A 19,205-nucleotide genomic window follows, 5' to 3' on the forward strand; every position below is an offset into this window, starting at 1 on the left:
AAATTGTAAAGTCTTTTGCCTGTTCTTTTTCGTTATGTGTCGGACCCTAGTAAGACTAATGAAGATCCTAATAAAAACAACAACAACAAAAAATCGAATCTATGGCTCTGTGTTCAACAGAATCGGATTCAGACTCTGAATTTGGAGCATATTTAGATGACGACAATGGCTGCTGCGCATCTCTAATGTAAGGAAATAAACAAATGTACATTTTTTGTTGATTTGTCATTGTTATCAATGGTGATATTTTAATGGTTCTTCCTCCTTTTTTGTAGGGCTAAAATGATGGCCAACAGTTTCTGGTAAGTTGAGCAGGATACCTCTAAGAATATACACAATGTTTTATTTTCAGTTTTTAAAAAAGTGTACACTACAGACTTTTGACAAAGCCTGTTTCTGACCCTTCCGCTCCTCATATAACGTGTCTACTGATTCTCTCTTCACTCAGTGACCAGCTATGCCAACTGAACCACGCCTTTCGGAAAAACTGTCGTGTAGCAGTCAAATCCCAGAACTTCTATTGGCTGGTGCTTCTTCTGGTTTTTCTCAACACTGCAGCCAGCGCCTCTGAACACTACGGCCAGCCCAAGTGGCTCACCGAGATGCAGGGTTAGGATCCACTCTCCTCTCTACATCTCTGTCTGTTCTACTTTCTGTCTTCACCTACCTGTATCTGTTCTTTTCTATTTATTTCTACGTCCTCCTCCCCTCTCCCTTTTTCTCTGGGTCATTTTCTCTCTAATTCAGCAGGTTGAAATGGTGACATAGACATCAGGAACAATAAATAAATACATAAATAAATAAATAACCTTCATTTTCTCTGTATTTCCTTCAGAGCGGGCCAATAAGATCCTGTTGATGTTGTTCACGCTGGAGATGCTGTTGAAGATGTACAGTTTTGGTTTCCAGATCCACTTCTTGGCTCTGTTTAACCGCTTCGACTGCTTTGTGGTGTGTGGTGGCATCCTGGAGACGGTCCTGGTTGAGTTGCAGATCATCCCTCCCATCGGCATCTCTGTGCTGCGCTGCGTCCGCCTGCTCAGGGTGTTCAAAGTGACACGGTAGGTAACTGCTGGCCTGGTCCCAGATCTGTTTGTGCTGTCTTGCTAGCTTGGTCCCAGATCTGTTTGTGCTGTCTTGCTAGCTTGGTCCCAGATCTGTGTGTGTTGTCTTGCTAGCTTGGTCTCAGATCTGTGTGTGTTGTCTTGCTAGCTTGGTCCCAGATCTGTTTGTACTGTCTTGCTAGCTTGATTCCAGATCTGTTTGTGCCATCTTGCTAGTTTGGTCTGATATCTGTTTGTCTCATCTTGCTAGCTTGGTCCCAGATCTGTTTGTGTCGTCTTGCTAGCTTGGTCCCAGATCTGTTTGTGTTGTGTTGCTAGCTTGGTCCCAGATCTGTTTGTGTTGTCTTGCTAGCTTGGTCCCAGATCTGTTTGTGTTGTCTTGCTAGACTGGTCCCAGATCTTTCCAGAATACGCTGCTATGCAAATCAAATGTACGTCTGAAGGAACTATCTGAAATGTCACTCTCTGCAATTGATTAAATGCTTTGCATGCATGAATTCCATATGGAAGGGTACTGCATACCTTGATTCTTTACCCTCAAACACTGAAACCATCTGTCCTGTTTAGGCACTGGGCAGCCCTGTCAAACCTGGTCAATTCGCTGCTCAACTCCATGAAGGCTATCTGCTCTCTACTGCTCCTGCTCTTCCTCTTCCTAATCATCTTCTCCCTGCTGGGTATGCAGCTGTTTGGGGGTAAATTCAACTTTGATGAGACTCAGATGAAGAGGAGCACATTTGACACTTTCCCCCAGGCCCTGCTCACCTGCTTCCAGGTGATTTATACTTCTAATACCCTTCACACTACAATCACATTGCATGTGCTTTTCCTTACAGACCCCCTCTTTCTGTCTGTCTCTCCCTCTCTCTCTCTACCTTTTTCCTCTGTAGATCCTTACAGGAGAGGACTGGAATGCAGTGATGTATGATGGGATCATGGCTTATGGCGGGCCAGTCTTCCCACAGATGATCGTGTGCATCTACTTTGTCTCCCTCTTTGTTGTCGGTAACTGTATCCTTTCTGTTTACCAAGACAGAGTGTTTGTTATTCCATAATCCACATTTGTACAAAGCCATTCAATGTACACAAACCTCTATCAAGAGGTACTCCAGAAGATACAGACTGTACTGATCTGTATTCACTGATGTTCTCAAGCTCTTGGTCAGTTCCTTAATATCTCTTGATCAGATATCCTGCTCAATGTCTTCTTGGCTATCGCTGTGGACAACTTGGCAGGAGATGGTGGAAAAAAGAAAGTAGAGTAAGTATCACAAAAGGAAGACAAAGAAAAGGTATAATTTGATGGTCTGGGCTTAGTACTGGACATCGCTAAGTAGCATCAGTAATAAGGATGATATGTAGATGGTGAACAAAGACCAAGTGCTGAATGAATGGTTTTGCAGAGAGAAAAAGGAGGAGGAAGAGGACTGGGACGATGACGAAGACAAAGAGGAAGATGCAGCGGTATGTACCTAGATGTTGTTTCAGGGTACCAATACACAATTATTATTTTTTGATTTTATTATTCACCCCCTTTTTCGTGATTACGATCTTGTCTTATCGCTGCAATTCCCCAACGAGCTTGGGAGAGGCGAAGGTCGAGTCATGCGTCCCCCGAAACATGACCCGCCAAGCCGCACTTCTTAACACTCTCTTGCTTAACCCGGAAGCCAGCTGCACCAATGTGTCGGAGAAAACGCTGTTCAACTGACGACCGAAGTCATCCTGCAGGCGTCTGGCCCGCCACGAGTCGCTAGAGCCCTCCTGGCCAAACCCTCCTCTAAACCGGACGATGCTGGGCCAATTGTGCACCGCCATATGCGACTCCCGGTCACGGCCTGTGATCCTGTGTTTTAAAGATAAACAATTATCTCATGTTTGCATTTCTTTTGCTCACTCTTTCCTTGTGCAGAATGAGATGGATGACTGGGAGGAGAATGAGGAGTTGAGAGCCATTGAGGGTCTGGAGGGTAAGTGTTGTTCCATATACCTCAAATGGTTTCTCATCAGACTGTGACACATGAATTGTTATCTAAATCTGCTGATCTGATCAACTCCCCTCTCTCTCTAGGAATTATGCCTGTGAAGCCTGAATCCGCTCCAAAAGAGAAGATTGAACCCATTCCAGATGGTAGCTCCTTCTTCATTCTTGGAAAGAGAAACTGGTAAGTCACAGCCATAGAGCCCTATGGGCCCTGGTCAAAAGTAGTACACTATATAGGGGATTGTGTGCCATTTCAGAGCATCCATATAATTTGCATGTTCTCTCCTCTCCCCTCAGCCTCCGAGTGGCCTGTCACAACCTCATCCACCACTCCTACTTCACCAACCTCATCCTTGTCTTCATCATCGCCAGTAGCATTTCTCTGGCTGCTGAGGATCCAATCAGAGCTCACTCCTTTAGGAACAACGTAAGGCAAACAAACAAAGAAACTAAAGAGCCTCTAGATATCTAGAGTCAGTCCCGACCTCACAACCAAACACAAACTACTGCCCAATCAATATATAACTGTCATTGATTCGACTGTTCACACTCTCACTCAACTCTGCCATACATCTACCGCCACTGCTCAACAGTTTCAACCAAAACTACTGTTCTCATACTCACTCACCTTACACCGGCCACCACCAAATAGTGTTTCAATATGGCTGTCATAATCCTGACTTAGGATATCTTGTCTATCCTCAGATGCTTGGCTATGCTGACTATGCATTCACCTCCATATTCACTGTGGAAATTATATTGAAGGTAAAATATGACCAAATATGAATATATATACTTCATTTTGGAATGTTCCTTCATTGTGAATTGACAATGTTCCTTCATTGTGAATTGACAATGTTCTGCATAGGCTATCTTTCCTGCTGGCAGTGGCTGTATCAGTGGGGGATGGTGGGAGGAGCTATAGCAGAACAGGCTCATTGTAATGGCTGGAATGGAATCAATAGAACGGTATCAAACACTTCAAACATATGGAAACCACATTTTATTCATTCCATTCCAGCCATTACTATGAGCCCATCCTCCTATCGCTCCTCCCACCAGCCTCCACTGAGCTTTATGTCTATCTGTAAACATATATAGTCGTACACATGGCATTGTTAGTGCCATTTAGAATCCCCCTTAACTCTTGTGATTTTTCTCCCTCTCTAGGTGACAGTTTTTGGTGCGTTCCTTCATCCCGGATCGTTCTGTAGGAATGCCTTTAACCTTCTGGACCTACTGGTTGTCAGTGTGTCGCTCGCGTCCTTCTTCCTCCAGTGAGTATCTGTCAGAATGTTAGCCCAGCAGGCTCGAACCTCCAGCTTTAAAGCTTGTGCCTGAGGTGAAGCAGGGGGTCCATTGACAAAATGGTACAATAACTTTCAACCAACCTTTACTTACCAATACTGCCTTTATTATTTGAATGGCTCTGGTGTCTTTTAACCTTCTGTTTCCAGTTGCAGGTGGAACTCCAAAAACCAGAGAATATTCAGAAAAATATTAAATCCACTTTTTCTATCGAGCAGGGTTGGGTGGGTTACTTTCTAAATGTAATCTGTTGCAGTTACTAGTTACCTGTCCAAAATTGTAATCAGTAATGGAACATTTGGATTACCCAAACTCAGTAACTTAATATGATTACTTTAAGTTGCTTTTGGATTACTTTCCCCATAAGAGGCATTAGAAGAAAACATACAACTAATAAAATGTAAAATTAATTTGATAAATTGATAAAATTGATCCATGAAACGTATTTGGTGCGTCATCATAGTGGTCTCTGACTTGTATCCAGACTCACTCAGGTGGATTAAACTGAAACTTGCGCCTTTTTTTCAATGCTGAAATGAATGTCATTGAGAAAACAGAAAGATGACACAATGTATTTTTTTCGCAAACATCTTCTCTGAATTTAAAAGTAATGCAAGAAGTAATCATCTAGTATCTTTAATCTGATTACAATATCTTTGCTGGTAATGTAACTGGTTACAGTTTTTGTAATCGGATTAAATGTAACTGATTGCATGTACATGTAATCAGTTACTCCTCAACCCTGGTATCGAGTGAGAAATGGCCTTTCACATGTGTGTAAATATTTGTTTGTGTTGTTTGAGTCGGTCTGCGTGATGTGCTGTCATCATCTTCTTCATGTGGCTACTGCCACATTGCTTAGAAATGACGAAGATGTTGTAAAATGCCAGATGTCCGGCAACTAAGATGGTGAGGAACCTCCTCTCGAGGTGCAAAAAGGGGATTTAATATTTCTCTGAATATTCTGTTTTTTGGAGTTTCACCTGCAACTGTAAAAAGAAGACACTGGTGCCTTCCGAAACAGGAGTTATGAAAAGTATCGGCAAGTAAAGGTTGGTCGAAAATACTGGAGCTGTACCATGCTTTTCAATGGACCATTGGATCAAAGGCCATCACAAGGTAGTTAGCTAGCTATGCAGATGGATGTAAGATTTGATCAGCTGTCGGTGTGTGTGTCGGTGTGTCGATGTGTTATATTGACATAATACTGTAACAGCACTCTCTGCTGGTCAGACAAGAACAGGTCTTTGTGATTCATTCTCACGCTCTTATCTGCCTCTCTTATATTCTCAGTTCCAGCGCTATCTCTGTGGTCAAGATTTTCAGGGTACTCAAAGTGCTCAGGCCTCTTCGAGCAATCAACAGAGCCAAAGGACTCAAGGTAATCGTTTGAACACTTTGACCACCTCTCTCTCACTCTCTCAAATACAATTGAAGTCAGAAGTTTACATACACTTAGGTTGGAGTCATTAAAACTCGTTTTTCAACCACTCCACAAATTTCTTGTTAACAAACTATAGTTTTGGCAAGTCGGTTAGGACATCTACAACAATTGTTTACAGACAGATTATTTCACTTATAATTCACTGTTTCACAATTCCAGTGGGTCAGAAGTCTACATACATTAAGTTGACTGTGTGTTAAGAGAATATCTTTCTCAATGTTCATAAACTGAACGTCACTTAAACTACTCTGTCTGTTACTAAGAATTTGTAAGGTTCTTATTGAAATGAAACAGACAGAGTACAGTCCACAATTGTCAGCAATGTTTATTCACGAGAGATCTGCTGTGCATATACAAATACGTCTCTTTTATAATATTCTCTTAACCTACGCACATACATACACACTAAACTTTGGATTCTCTCTTCTTCTCCTGGAGTCTCAACAAAGTTTATTACCACACAGCTGACAGTTCCAGTCCCCTCCAGATACGGGAAATCTGGAGGGGCTCTCCATGTCCTATCTTATCTCCCCAGAGTTTTCTTTAGGCACACACATACCTTCCTCTCTTCCCATGTACATGCTACATAACCTCTTTCTTATTGACTAACATTATTTATCAATACAGAAAAATAGGGTAGAATTCAATTAGTTATAGTTCTACGTTAAATGTATACATCATTTAGTCATTATTCATAAAATTCATAACACTGTGCCATTAAACAGCTTGGAAAATTCCAGAAAATTATGTCATGGCTTTAGAAGTTTCTGATAGGCTAATTTACATAATTTGAGTCAATTGGAGGTGTACCTGTGGATGTATAACAAGACCTACCTTCAAACTCAGTGCCTCTTTGCATGACATCATGGGAAAATCAAAAGAAATCAGCCAAGACCTCAGAAAAATAATTGTAGACCTCCACAAGTCTGGTTCATCCTTGGGAGCAATATCCAAACGCCTGAAGGTACCACGTTCATCTGTACAAACAATAGTACGCAAGTATAAACACCATGGGACCACGCAGCCGTCATACCGCTCAGGAAGGAGAAGTGTTCTGTCTCCTAGAGATGAACGTACTTTGGTGCGAAAAGTGCAAATCAATCCCAGAACAACAGCAAAGGACGTTGTGAAGATGCTGGAGTAAATGGGTACAAAAGTATCTATATCCACAGTAAAACGAGTCCTATATCAACATAACCTGATAGGCCGCTCAGCAAGGAAGAAGCCACTGCTCCAAAACCGCAATTTAAAAAGCCAGACTACGGTTTGCAACTGCACATGGGGACAAAGATCGTACTTTTTGGAGAAATGTCCTCTGGTCTGATGAAACAAAGATAGAACTGTTTGGCCATAATGACCATTGTTTTGTTTGGAGGAAAAGCAGAGAGGCTTGCAAGCCGAAGCTTGGGGGTGGCAGCATCATGTTGTGGGGGTTCTTTGCTGCAGGTGGTAATGGTGCACTTCACAAAATAGATGGTATCAGGAGGAAGGAAAATTATGTGGATATATTGAAGCAACATCTCAAGACATCAGTCAGGAAGTTAAAGCTTGGTCGCAAATGGGTCTTCCAAATGGACAATGATCCCAAGCATACTTCCAAAGTTGTGGCAAAATGGCTTAAGGACAACAAAGTCAAGGTATTGGGGTGGCCATCACAAAGCCCTGACCTCAATCCTATAGAAAATGTGTGGGCAGAACTGTGTGCGATCAAGGAGGCCTACAAACCAGACTCGGTTACACCAGCTCTGTCAGGAGGAATAGGCCAAAATGAGTTTATTGTGGGAACCTTGTGGAAGGCTACCCGCAATGTTTGACCCAAGTTAAACAATTTAAAGGCAATGCAACAAAATACTAATTGAGTGTATGTAAACTTTTGACCCACTGGGAATGTGATGAACGAAATAAAAGCTGAAATAAATCATTCTCTCTACTACTATTCTGACATTTCACATTCTTAAATAAAGTGGTCATCCTAACTGACCTAAGACAGGGAATTGTTACTAGGATTAAATGTCAGGAATTGTATAAAACTGAGTTTAAATGTATTTGGCTAAGGTGTATGTAAACTTCCGACTGTAACTGCAAATGTGGTCTTGTCTCTGCTTTTGTTGGCAGAATGTAGTGCAGTGCGTGTTTGTGGCAATCAAAACAATCGGAAACATCTTGATCGTCACAACGCTCCTCCAGTTCATGTTTGCTTGTATTGGAGTGCAGCTCTTCAAGGTACTTGGTCATTGCTTTTAGCAGTACTTTTAAAATACTCTGTATGTTGTCTTCTCATTATAAAGCCATGTGTTTTTCTGCTCTGTGTATTACAGGGAAGATTCTACAGTTGCACTGATGAAGCTAAACACACTCCATATGAGTGCATGTAAGACTTAATATTTTGTCATTTATTTGTCTTTTAGCCAATGCCTCACTCAAATTCCTGTCATGACATACTACAGTATATGTGATTACTAATAAGCATAGCTTTGTGTGTGTGCGCGTGTGTTTTGTGTTTTAGGGGAACATTTGTGGTGTATAAGGACGGTGATATGAATCACCCTATGGTGAGAGAGAGGAAATGGCAAAACAGTGAATTCAACTTTGACAATGTGCTGCAGGGCATGCTGGCCCTGTTCACTGTGTCTACATTTGAAGGCTGGCCGCAGTGAGTACCAAGACCACACATTAGTACATATGATGACTATTTGTTTTTATATTATAGTTGTTGTTTTCATCTCTCCCATTATAAACTCGTAGGCTGCTGTACAAGGCCATCGACGCCAATGCAGCAAACCATGGCCCTATTTACAACTACCGTGTGGAAATCTCCATATTCTTCATCATCTACATCATCATCATCGCCTTCTTCATGATGAACATCTTCGTGGGCTTCGTCATCATCACGTTCCGTGAACAGGGAGAATCTGAGTTCAAAAACTGTGAACTGAACAAAAATCAAGTTAGTCCTTTTCCTTGATGAACTTATTATGACGTTCATCACAATCACAAAGCTACTGTACCTTATCATGTGAAAGGCATTCAGTCTACTGAGAATGCGAGTGATCACTTCACCTCCCACCTTCCCTGTGTCTCCTGTCCTGCCCTCCACAGAGACAATGTGTACAGTACGCTCTGAAAGCCAAGCCCATCAAGATCTACATTCCCAGAAACCCATCCCAGCTAAAGTTCTGGAAAATCATCGCCTCCAGCCAGTTTGAGTACATCATGTTTGTCTTAATTCTTCTCAACACCCTCACCTTGGCTGTGCAGGTACAATACTGCAGTTTCAACTACAACTAGTAATAATGTATGCATAATGTACATTGAACCAAAATATAAACGCAACATGTAAAGTGTTGGTCCCATGTTTCATGAGCTGAAATAAAAGATCCCAGGCATTTTCCAAGGACACAAAAAGCTTATTTCTCTCAAATTTAGTGCAGAAATGTATTTACATCCCTGTTAGTAAGCATTTCTCCTTTGCCAAGATAAACCTGATAGTTGTGGCATATCAAGAAGCTGATTAAACATCCTTACACAGGTGTACCTTGTCCTGGGGACAATAGAAAGCCACTCTAAAATGTGCAGTTTGCCACAGTTTGCCACACAATGCCACAGTTTTGAGGGAGCATGCAATTGGCATGCTGACTGCAGGAACGTCCACCAGAGCTGTGACCAGAGAATTGAATGTTAATTTTTCTACCATAAGCCGCCTCCAACATTGTTTTAGAGAATTTGGCAGTAGGTCCAACTGACCTCACAAACGTAGACCACGTGTATCGCGTTGTGTGGGCAAGCGGTTTGCTGATGTCAACTTTGAACTAAGTGGCCCATGGTGGCGGTGGGGTTATGGTATGGGCAAGCACAAACTGCGGACAACTAACAGAATTGCATTTTATCAATGGCAATATGAATGCACAGAGATAATGTGACGAGATCCTGAGGCCCATTGTCGTGCCATTCATCCGCCGCTATCCCCGCATGTTTCAGCCTGATAATGCATGGCCCCATGCCGCAAGTGGGACAACATTCCAGAGGGCACAATCAACAGCCTGTCCAATTATATGTGAAGGAGATGTGTCACGCTGCATGAGGGAAATGGTGGTCACATCAGATACTGACTGGTTTTCTGATCAACGTCCCTACTTTTTTTTAAGGTATCTGTGACCAACAGATGCATATCTGTATTCCCAGTCATGTGACATCCATAGATTAGAGCCTAATGAATTTATTTCAATTGACTGATTTCCTTATATAAACCGTAACTCAGTAAAATCTTTGAAATTGTTGCATGTTGCATTTACATTTTTGTTCAGTATATATTACAACAGGAATAAGATTGTAAACTGTTTACATGTATTGCCCTGCAGCACTATGAGCAGTCTAAAACATTCAACTCTGTGATGGACATCCTCAACTTGATCTTCACAGCCCTATTTACCATAGAGATGGTCATCAAGCTACTGGCTCTCAGAACACATGTGAGTTCAACAGGCTTTCACTGGACACATTTTGATATCAATACTGTGTTCTAATGTTCCATGTTCTAATGTTCCGATACCATGTTCTAATGTTCCATGCTGTTGACTGTGTTTGTGTGTGTCTGTATATCCAGCAATATTTCATTGATGCTTGGAACACCTTTGATGCTCTGATAGTTGTGGGCAGTGTGCTAGACATCATGGTCTCAGAGCTTAGTGTGAGTACTATCTCTGTATCTCCTTTAGCTACTTCATGTTACATCATCTCTTGCATCTTCAGCCATTTCTTTACGTTAGGGAAACATGTGATGCTTAGAAAACGCTTGGAAGATAGACCTGCAACTCTATTTGTGTACAGTTATTCATTGTAACGTCTCATGGTCAGTTTAACAAACACATTGCTTTATAATAATCTTGTGTAGGGTATGCTACAGTCAGAATAACTGTTGGATGTTCATATATGTCAGGGCTCTCCTGCCCTGTTCCTGGAAAGCCACCCTCCTGTAGGTTTTCGCTCCAACCTTCGTTTTAACTAACCTGATTCATCATATCAACCAGCTAATTATTAGAATCGGCTGCGCTAGATTAGAGTTGGAATGTAAACCTACAGAATGGTAGCTCTGCAGGAACAGGGTTGGAGAGCTCTGATATATGATATCTAATGTATATTTTTCTGTTTTTTTCTATTTCAGGGAGGCGATGAGGATGGAGAAGTAAGACCACGACAGGGACACAACTCTCTCCTCTCTGTCTGTCTGTGTCTATCTCTCAACCTCTCTCTCTTTCTGCCTCTTTTTCTCTCTGTCACTCTCTCTTTCAAAAAATGATTTCCTTTAATCTCTCTCCATAAATTGTGTGAAAACAAGCTTCTGTTCCCGAAACCTCTGTGTTTCTCTCCAGGTCATCGAGGCTGCAGCCAAAGCCGCAGCTGTAGCTGTAGCCGTACCTGGAGCTCCACCCGGGGCCAAGAAGGAAAGCGGAAAAGTATCCATCACATTCTTCCGTTTGTTCCGAGTCTTGCGATTGGTCAAGCTGCTCAGCAAAGGGGAGGGCATTCGAACCCTCCTCTGGACTTTTGTCAAGTCCCTCCAGGTCAGTGTTATGCTCAGACAGATGTCAAGACAAACAAACAGAGAGACAGACAGACAGACAGACATGCACAGTGACGTTTGATTTATATTTTGTAAATAAAATGTAAGTTTCTACCTCTCACAGGCCTTGCCATATGTCGGTCTCCTTATTGCTATGATCTTCTTCATCTACGCTGTGATCGGCATGCAGGTGGGTCTCCTCCCATGTATTGTATCCCCTTCAAAAGTATTTAAAATGCAGCTGGTGACAATATTGCCTATGCTCACACCTTTTGCAGACATTTGGAAAGATTGCTATAGATGACAACTCACATATCAACAGGAACAACAACTTTCAGACCTTCTTCATGTCTGTCCTACTGCTCTTCAGGTGAGCTCTGCAGGAAGAGAGAGAGAAATAGTAAATAGGTAGAAACTGAACCACGTTCTCCTTTTCTCCCGTAGCTATCCACTCTTTATTTCCCCTCAGTTCTCTTCTTTTCTCTTCTCTGCAGCCTCTCCTCTCCCTCCTTTGTCTTCTTTACTTTCCTCAGTCCTAATGTGCGTGCTGTTCCTGTAGGTGTGCAACCGGAGAGCAGTGGCAGGAGATCATGTTGGCAGCATTGCCAGGGAGACGCTGTGACCCTGAGTCAGACTTTGAGCCCGGGGAGGAGAGCATGTGCGGCAGCAACCTGGCCTACATCTACTTCATCAGCTTCTTCATGCTCTGCGCTTTCCTGGTGAGACGCCAAGGCAGGGAGAGAGGAAGGGAGGGAGGAGGTGGTGTCAGAGGAAGGAGGGGAAATCTGTATGTGAGAGGTCTCTGTTGCGAAAGAGAAGTTTATCTCAATGAGACCAACCTGTATAAATAAGGGAAAAATATAGAAATGTTGACTGCAGCCATTCTGAAGCAGACCGGCTGTGATCAATACACTCCATGTTCCTCTTCTCAGATCATTAACTTGTTCATTGCTGTCATCATGGACAACTTTGAGTACCTGACCAGGGATTGGACCGTACTGGGTACTCATCACCTGGACGAGTTCAAACGAGTCTGGTCGGATTATGACCCAGAGGCCACGTAAGAGACGACTCTCTCTCTTTTTTATTTATTTAAAATAATGTATTTTAATGTAAATGGTCTTAACAACCCAATTTAAAAGAAAAAATATACACATTCTCTTAAAATTGAATGGAAAGGAAACCCATTAATAATTTCTTATTTTTCTCTTCTCATCTATCCCTTTTCCCCATTTGGTCCTTTATTTCCAATGGCTTGTAGTGGAGCTGTGTACATTGTGCTGTTTTTTTTCTTTGTTGCAGGGGTCGAATCAAACATATCGATGTGGTCACTATGCTGCGCAGGATCCAGCCACCCCTTGGTTTTGGCAAACTGTGCCCCCATCGTGTGGCCTGCAAGGTAGGGCAGATCATATTTTAATGTTAAAAGTTGCATAAATGAAAAAGTATAATAAACGTATTAGCTTGTATTATTTGTATAATTGAATGTTTGATATATGTCAGGGAGTGTGCAGTGATAATGATATCCTTAAAATTACATTTTTATTCATCAAAGTCAGACTCCCACTTAATATATCAAGACAGGCTACATGTCCTACAGTCTCTCTGTACCCATACAAGCCTGTCTAATCTAGCGGATCAGTGGAATTTACTCCTTCAGTCTTGGCTGCCTTTCCTCCTCTTCCCCCTGCCAATCCAATTAAACCCTCCCTCTCTCCTCCTTCTCCCCTTCCTCTCCCTTTCTACCGCTCTTCCTCTCATCTGCTTGCTTGTCCTGTCAGAGGCTGGTTGCTATGAACGTGCCGCTGCACAGTGATGGGACAGTGACCTTCAACGCTACCCTGTTTGCGCTGGTCAGAACCTCACTCAAGATCAAGACTGACGGTCAGTCAGCACACACACAGTGTATCATTCACACATCATTATTTAGTGCAGTGGTGCTTGCAGCCTTTACTCCTGTGTTTTTAAAAGTCTTTTGTCACTCCACTAGGTCCCGTTGACCAGGACAACGAGGAGCTCAGGGCCATCATTAAGAAGATATGGAAGCGCACTAAACCCAAGCTCCTTGAAGAGGTCATTCCACCCCCTAGAGGTAAACCTCAGGAGGTGCCATTTTAGCCAACTAGACAGAGACGTATTACCGTATACTACCGTATAACCACACAGACCACTCTAATGGTAGTTTTAAAGTTACAGAAATACAGGTTTCTTTCTGTATCTCCCTAGGATATTTGTCTGTGTTTTTTAAATCTTAGTCCTTCTCTATCCCACTTCTCTATCCCATCTCTATCCCACTTCTCTATCCCATTTGCCTCCTCCCTTTGTTTAAAATATTTTTTTTTACATTCTCCTCCTCTGTGACGATTCTTCCTGACTTAGGGGAAGAGGTCACTTGTGGGAAGTTCTATGCCAGCTTCTTGATCCAGGACTACTTTAAGAAGTTCCGCAAGAGGAAGGAGCGGGAGAGGAAGAAGAAGGGAAAGGACAAGAAAGACTCTCTCCAGGTATACCAGTTACATGTTTACACTTGTTGCTGTTTGGTGACTGTGTGTTTGTGTATCACACTTTGTGTGTTTGTGTGTGTGTGGCAGGCAGGGCTACGGTCACTGCAGGCACTGGCCCCAGAGTTGCATCTGGCCTTGGCAATGGAGGGAGAGGAGGAGGAGGGTATGGAGGGAGAGTTGGACGAAGAGTTTTTCAAAGTAAGTATCTCCTATTGACTGTCATTAGTGTATCAAAACAGTATGTACTGACATTTTTTTATTTCACCTTTATTTAACCAGATTGGCCAGTTGAGAACAAGTTCTCATTTACAACTGCAACCTGGCCAAGATAAAGCAAAGCAGTGCGACACAAACAACATCAGAGTTATACATGGAATAAACAAACTTAGTCAATAAACACAATAGAAAAAAGGCTATATAAAGTGTGTGCAAATGGCGTGAGGAGGTAAGGCAATAAATAGGCCATAGTAGCGAAGTAATTACAATTTAGCAGATTAACACTGGAGTGATAGATGTGCAAGTAGAAATACTGGTGTGCAAAAGAGCAAGAAAGTAAATAAAAAAACAATATGGGGATGAGGTAGGTAGATTGGATGGGCTATTTACAGATGGGCTGTGTACAGCTGCAGCGATAGGTTAGCTGCTCAGATAGCTGATGTTTAAAGTTAGTGAGGGAGATATAAGTCTCCCACTTCAATGATTTTTGCAATTCGTTACAGTCATTGGCAGCAGAGAACTGGAAAGAAAGGCGGCCAAAATGATTTGTCTTTTCTATTTTGACATTGATCAAATAAGCAAATATCACTTACAGTAGGTAAACATAATAAATGTTTCTATAGTGTTTACAACAAGCAGAGGTTGACTGTATATTAAGCTGATCTCTCTGTTTTCCCCTTCCTCCAGAATGAAAATGTTTTTGAAGATCCAGGCACCTCTGCCACCAATACTTCATCCACCACTCCCATACCAGCTGACATGGAGGAGCCCACCACCACCGTTTTCATGGATCCCTTCGTTGAGCCCACTATATTCAGCGACGTGGTCACAGAACAGCCATTAACAGCCAGTGAGAGATCAGAATCAGCTCTGTCATCCTTTGATGTGGTGATTGAACAGCCAACGAGATCTGAGGCCCTCCTTCCACCAGAAGAAGCGCCAGCCCCATCCCCGCCCCTCCCAGCCCCAGCCACATCACCACCAAAAGATCCATCCCCTCCCCAACCAGCACCGAACCCATCCCCACCACAGGCCCCATCCCCTCCCCAACCAGCACCAGCCCCACCCCCACCACAGGTTGCTTCTCCGCCACAAATGGTTGCCCAATCCCAACCTCAAATAGTGGTAGCCCCACCAGAACCAGAGGCAGCTCAAATAGTGTTAGAGGCAGCCGCTGCCCCACCTCAAACAGATCCAGTGATGGAGGGAAGAGGAGATGAAACTTACGCTGCACAGCAGGTGTACTACCAACAGTACCCAGTGGGCATGCTAACAAACGACAGGTAAGTGGAAAGGGGAGAGAGGCAGATCTAGGTTAATGAAGCTTATTTGATGAGCGTGCGTGTGTGCGTGCATGCATAAGTGTTCCCTTTCCCTTCACAGGTATGCGTATCAAGAGCAACCTGCAGCATCCCATATCCCACCAGAGTACATGCAGAGTCATGCTCCTAACTTCACCAATGGGAGTGTTGCAGGAGTACCCTATGGAAATGGCATGAATGGGAATGGCTACAATGGCGTTATGAATGGTATGAATGGAGTTAGCATGAGTGGCTACACTGGCAATGGTTACATAGGAAATGGCTACAATGGCAACGGATTGGAGCCGTATGTCCGGAGACGTGTTCTTCCTCCCACTCCTGCAGGTAATCATCACATGGTCTCAGTATTTCTCCTCAACACCAGTAGAATCAGTAGAACTAGAAACACCCAGTAACCGTCTTAGTACATTTCCATGTATTTTCCCTTCCAGGTCGTAAGCCGCCCTCCTTTAACATCCAGTGTCTGCGGGCACAGCATAGCGCGGGTGACATCCCCATCCCTGGCACATATGAGAGTAACTCGCCCCCATGCAGATCTAGACTGGTGAGAAACACACACATGCAAAAGAATAGTCAACAAATGCTCACTGAATCAGAGACATTTTGATTTTTATTTAATAATAGAAATCAAGATTGTCATTTTCCTCTTGGTGTTGTCATCCGTCGTCCTCCAGACCCTTGACTCCCGCCGCAGCAGTGTCTCCTCCATGTCCTCGGCCTCCTGGGCCAACAATGGAGGAGGACCTGCAGGGTCAATGCCAGGTGCAGGGGTGTCAGCAACATCAGCAGCAGCCGCAAAGAGAGGGCGTCTGCTCTACGCCCCTCTGATGCTGGTGGATGAGGCCGGGGGCACCCAGCAGCTGTGGGGAGACAGGACCCAGGCCACCTCCAGCCTCCCTGCTGTTGCAACTAGGCCCAGTGGCTGGTACCCTGGAGCCCCAACACTCCCCATGCACACGCCCCAGAACAGGAGCTACACCAACGGCAGAGTGCCCTCCCAGATCAGCCAAAGACTCATAGAGAAGGGCAGTGCAAACAGCCTGGTGGAGTCAGTAAGTGATGAATAAAACAAAACGTCCAGCTAAAAGTCAGCTAAAAATCCCAAGGCTACATATTGTTAACCGGTAGGCTATACCTTATCTGCCTAATGGTGAGTGGAGGAGTCAAGCGCACTCCAAGCGTCAGTAATTTACCTGAAAATTAGCGTTGCTTTCCAAAAAAGTATATTTGCCTAAGTCAGTGATTTACACCCCATGAAAGTTCCCCTTTTAGAATGTTTATGAATATTCAATAAACACTTGTAGGTTGTTGGGATATGGAAATATATATGGAGAGAGAGACTGATAGAGGGAGAGATTTGTGTTTAGTGTTTCACTACTCTTCTTACTCTCCCACAGATCCTGATATCGGAAGGCTTGGGCCTCTATGCAAGAGACCCAAAGTTTGTGAACTTCGCCAAGCGGGAGATCGCTGACGCATGTAACATGACCATTGATGAGATGGAGAACGCAGCCACAGATCTGCTGACCCGTTCTACTGGACAGCCAATAGGACGCTTCGAGGAGGAGTTGGCAGATGAGATGAACTGTGTGATTTCCTACTGAGAGAGAGGAAACAGAGAGGGAGGGGGAGGGAGGGAGAGTTGGAGGGCAATGAGATAGAGTCTTACCTCTTTGTCTCCATCAACATGGGGGGTAAGAATGCTGTCGCAAGCTATTGATCTTAGAAAACGGTCTATATCTCTTTAATCATGCTATTTTTCTTTTCCAGATCTTCTCAGTTAATTTGGCTTTGTTGAAAGCATCAGTGTGTCTTGAACAAGAGTCTGAAAGAACCATTGTGAATTAGACAGCATATACAGTACAGAGCCGAACTATTGAGGTTTGGCCTCAATACTCTTTACACATTATTGTAATGTACTATAGCCTGCCGAACATGATTGCAATTCGTATTCTACTCTGAAGTAGTTTATCGCTATTTTCAAAAGCGGCATTTTTGGATTGTATTTCCATTTTTGGTACTGTTTAAGAATTGCTGTCACTTATACACCCAAATCATACAATAACCCTGCTAGGGCCATAAAAACATATTAACAGCTGGCATAAATCAAATAAAAAAATAAGAAATACAGTACCTGTCTATAGTGCAAGTGAGCTCCAGTTGTAACCGTAGATAATGAAAATGGGTTTATGTGTGTAATGTCAGATGCCCAGTGAAGCATTAGCATAGCATTAACAGTAGACTTTTGAACCATATCAAATTAAATCAACAGAAACCCCAAAGAAGATTCTCATGACCGTCATGTTAATGGTTCCTCTCTAGGTTTCTTCCTAGGTTCCTGCCTTTCTAGGGAGTTTTTCCTAGCCACTGTGCTTCTACATCTGCATTGCTTGCTGTTTGGGGTTTTAGGCTGGGTTTCTGTATACCACTTGGTGACAACTGCTGATGTAAAAGGGGCTTTATAAAATACATTTGATTGATTTATTGATTTATCTCCCTCAGTGAGAAACTTTGAAATAGTATTTATGTACGTATATGGTTAACCGGAACGCAACTTGTAAATGTAATAATAACAATTGTTAGATTTATTTTATTGTGACTGCTAACACTTTGAACTGTCAGGTATTTGTGTGTACAGTAATAAAGTGTCATGTACTTTTCTCAAAGTTGTCATGTAGCTAGTTCATTTAGTAGCAGTAACAATAAGGCCGGAATTTAATAATGCAAATACTGGAGACATGAGCTTTTCATAAAGAACTGGCATAACTCTACATAATTATAGAGGGTGTAACATTTCATGATTTTAAGGAAAATCATAAATAATCATAAAAGAAACACATGAATTGCGTAATGACTCATTAGTGCCTTAACAGATGGAGAACATCTGTGTTTCCTTGGCCCACTCAGTTCCACATTTAGAAACTCCTCTTTAATTACCATGACAACACTTGGCTTAGTGGCTGATTTTCAGATGTTCTTGTTTTTCTGCAAAGAAGATAAATGAAGTTGTATATGACTGGCCATATTTGACTGAGAAACATGATAATGGTTAAAAAGGATACATCTTTTGTCAAATGAACCTCCAAGGCAATGGTTGAGCTAACGTGCGCTAATGTGATTAGCATGACGAACATTTCCCAGGACATAGACATGTCTTATATGGGCATAAAGATTAACAATAATTTAATCTAACTGCACTGTCCAATTTACAGTAGCTATTACAGTGAAGAAATACCATGCTATTGTTTGAGGAAAGTGCACAACAACAAACTTATCACGGCACTTGGTTTGATAGATTCACAAGGTTAATAATGGACTTACATTCAGTAATCTTTCTCTGATTTGTCATCCTGAGGGTCCCAGAGATAAAATGTAGCATAGTTTTGTTTGACAAAATACATTTTTATATTAAAATGTAGGAACTGGGTTCTACAGTTTGAACCCCTGCTTTGTCAGATCTTTTTAAAATCTAAAGTTTTTGGGGCATTTTAGCTAACCCTTTTCCTTCCTAACCTTAACCTAATAATCCTAACTTGCTACACTCTAAAAAGGAGGGCTTCAACAAGGGTTCTTCTAAGATCCTCAAAGTTCCTTGAAGAACCTTAGGGTTTTTGGCACTGAAAAATGCCCCCAAAACATTCTTCCAAGAACCCCATAGGAGATGGGATTCATTGAGGAACCTCTTTAGTTCTTTGGGGTTCTTGCAGGAACCGACCTGCCCAACTGAAATGTATTTTTATTTGAATTTGAGAGGACAGGAGGGGCAGACACCTTACTGAAAAATGTAAAGATGTCCTCAATTT

The 19,205-nt window shown here is 42.6% G+C and overlaps 1 protein-coding gene across 1 annotated transcript in view; it reads left to right on the forward strand.

Annotated features, from left to right (window-relative positions):
* Nucleotides 1–18,062, forward strand: part of LOC129829857 (voltage-dependent L-type calcium channel subunit alpha-1D-like) — a 40,728-nt gene extending 22,666 nt beyond the window's left edge. The window contains exons 11-46 of the mRNA XM_055891841.1: nt 121–187; nt 276–302; nt 449–609; nt 836–1,061; nt 1,632–1,839; nt 1,955–2,075; nt 2,253–2,325; nt 2,468–2,528; nt 2,977–3,034; nt 3,136–3,229; nt 3,346–3,475; nt 3,754–3,813; nt 4,219–4,325; nt 5,650–5,737; nt 7,916–8,023; nt 8,119–8,171; nt 8,307–8,453; nt 8,546–8,747; nt 8,900–9,058; nt 10,159–10,269; nt 10,404–10,491; nt 11,210–11,361; nt 11,485–11,550; nt 11,639–11,730; nt 11,920–12,079; nt 12,293–12,420; nt 12,663–12,759; nt 13,142–13,244; nt 13,351–13,452; nt 13,740–13,864; nt 13,952–14,062; nt 14,768–15,363; nt 15,464–15,726; nt 15,834–15,946; nt 16,077–16,454; nt 16,800–18,062. Coding sequence (XP_055747816.1) covers nt 121–187; nt 276–302; nt 449–609; nt 836–1,061; nt 1,632–1,839; nt 1,955–2,075; nt 2,253–2,325; nt 2,468–2,528; nt 2,977–3,034; nt 3,136–3,229; nt 3,346–3,475; nt 3,754–3,813; nt 4,219–4,325; nt 5,650–5,737; nt 7,916–8,023; nt 8,119–8,171; nt 8,307–8,453; nt 8,546–8,747; nt 8,900–9,058; nt 10,159–10,269; nt 10,404–10,491; nt 11,210–11,361; nt 11,485–11,550; nt 11,639–11,730; nt 11,920–12,079; nt 12,293–12,420; nt 12,663–12,759; nt 13,142–13,244; nt 13,351–13,452; nt 13,740–13,864; nt 13,952–14,062; nt 14,768–15,363; nt 15,464–15,726; nt 15,834–15,946; nt 16,077–16,454; nt 16,800–17,006 — 5,042 coding nt within the window. The 3' untranslated portion in view covers nt 17,007–18,062. The remainder of the gene's footprint in view (nt 1–120; nt 188–275; nt 303–448; nt 610–835; nt 1,062–1,631; nt 1,840–1,954; nt 2,076–2,252; nt 2,326–2,467; nt 2,529–2,976; nt 3,035–3,135; nt 3,230–3,345; nt 3,476–3,753; nt 3,814–4,218; nt 4,326–5,649; nt 5,738–7,915; nt 8,024–8,118; nt 8,172–8,306; nt 8,454–8,545; nt 8,748–8,899; nt 9,059–10,158; nt 10,270–10,403; nt 10,492–11,209; nt 11,362–11,484; nt 11,551–11,638; nt 11,731–11,919; nt 12,080–12,292; nt 12,421–12,662; nt 12,760–13,141; nt 13,245–13,350; nt 13,453–13,739; nt 13,865–13,951; nt 14,063–14,767; nt 15,364–15,463; nt 15,727–15,833; nt 15,947–16,076; nt 16,455–16,799) is intronic.
* Nucleotides 18,063–19,205: the final 1,143 nt, after the last annotated feature.

Source organism: Salvelinus fontinalis, chromosome 31 (assembly GCF_029448725.1).
Source record: "Salvelinus fontinalis isolate EN_2023a chromosome 31, ASM2944872v1, whole genome shotgun sequence".
In the NCBI taxonomy this organism is placed as follows: Eukaryota; Metazoa; Chordata; class Actinopteri; order Salmoniformes; family Salmonidae; genus Salvelinus; species Salvelinus fontinalis.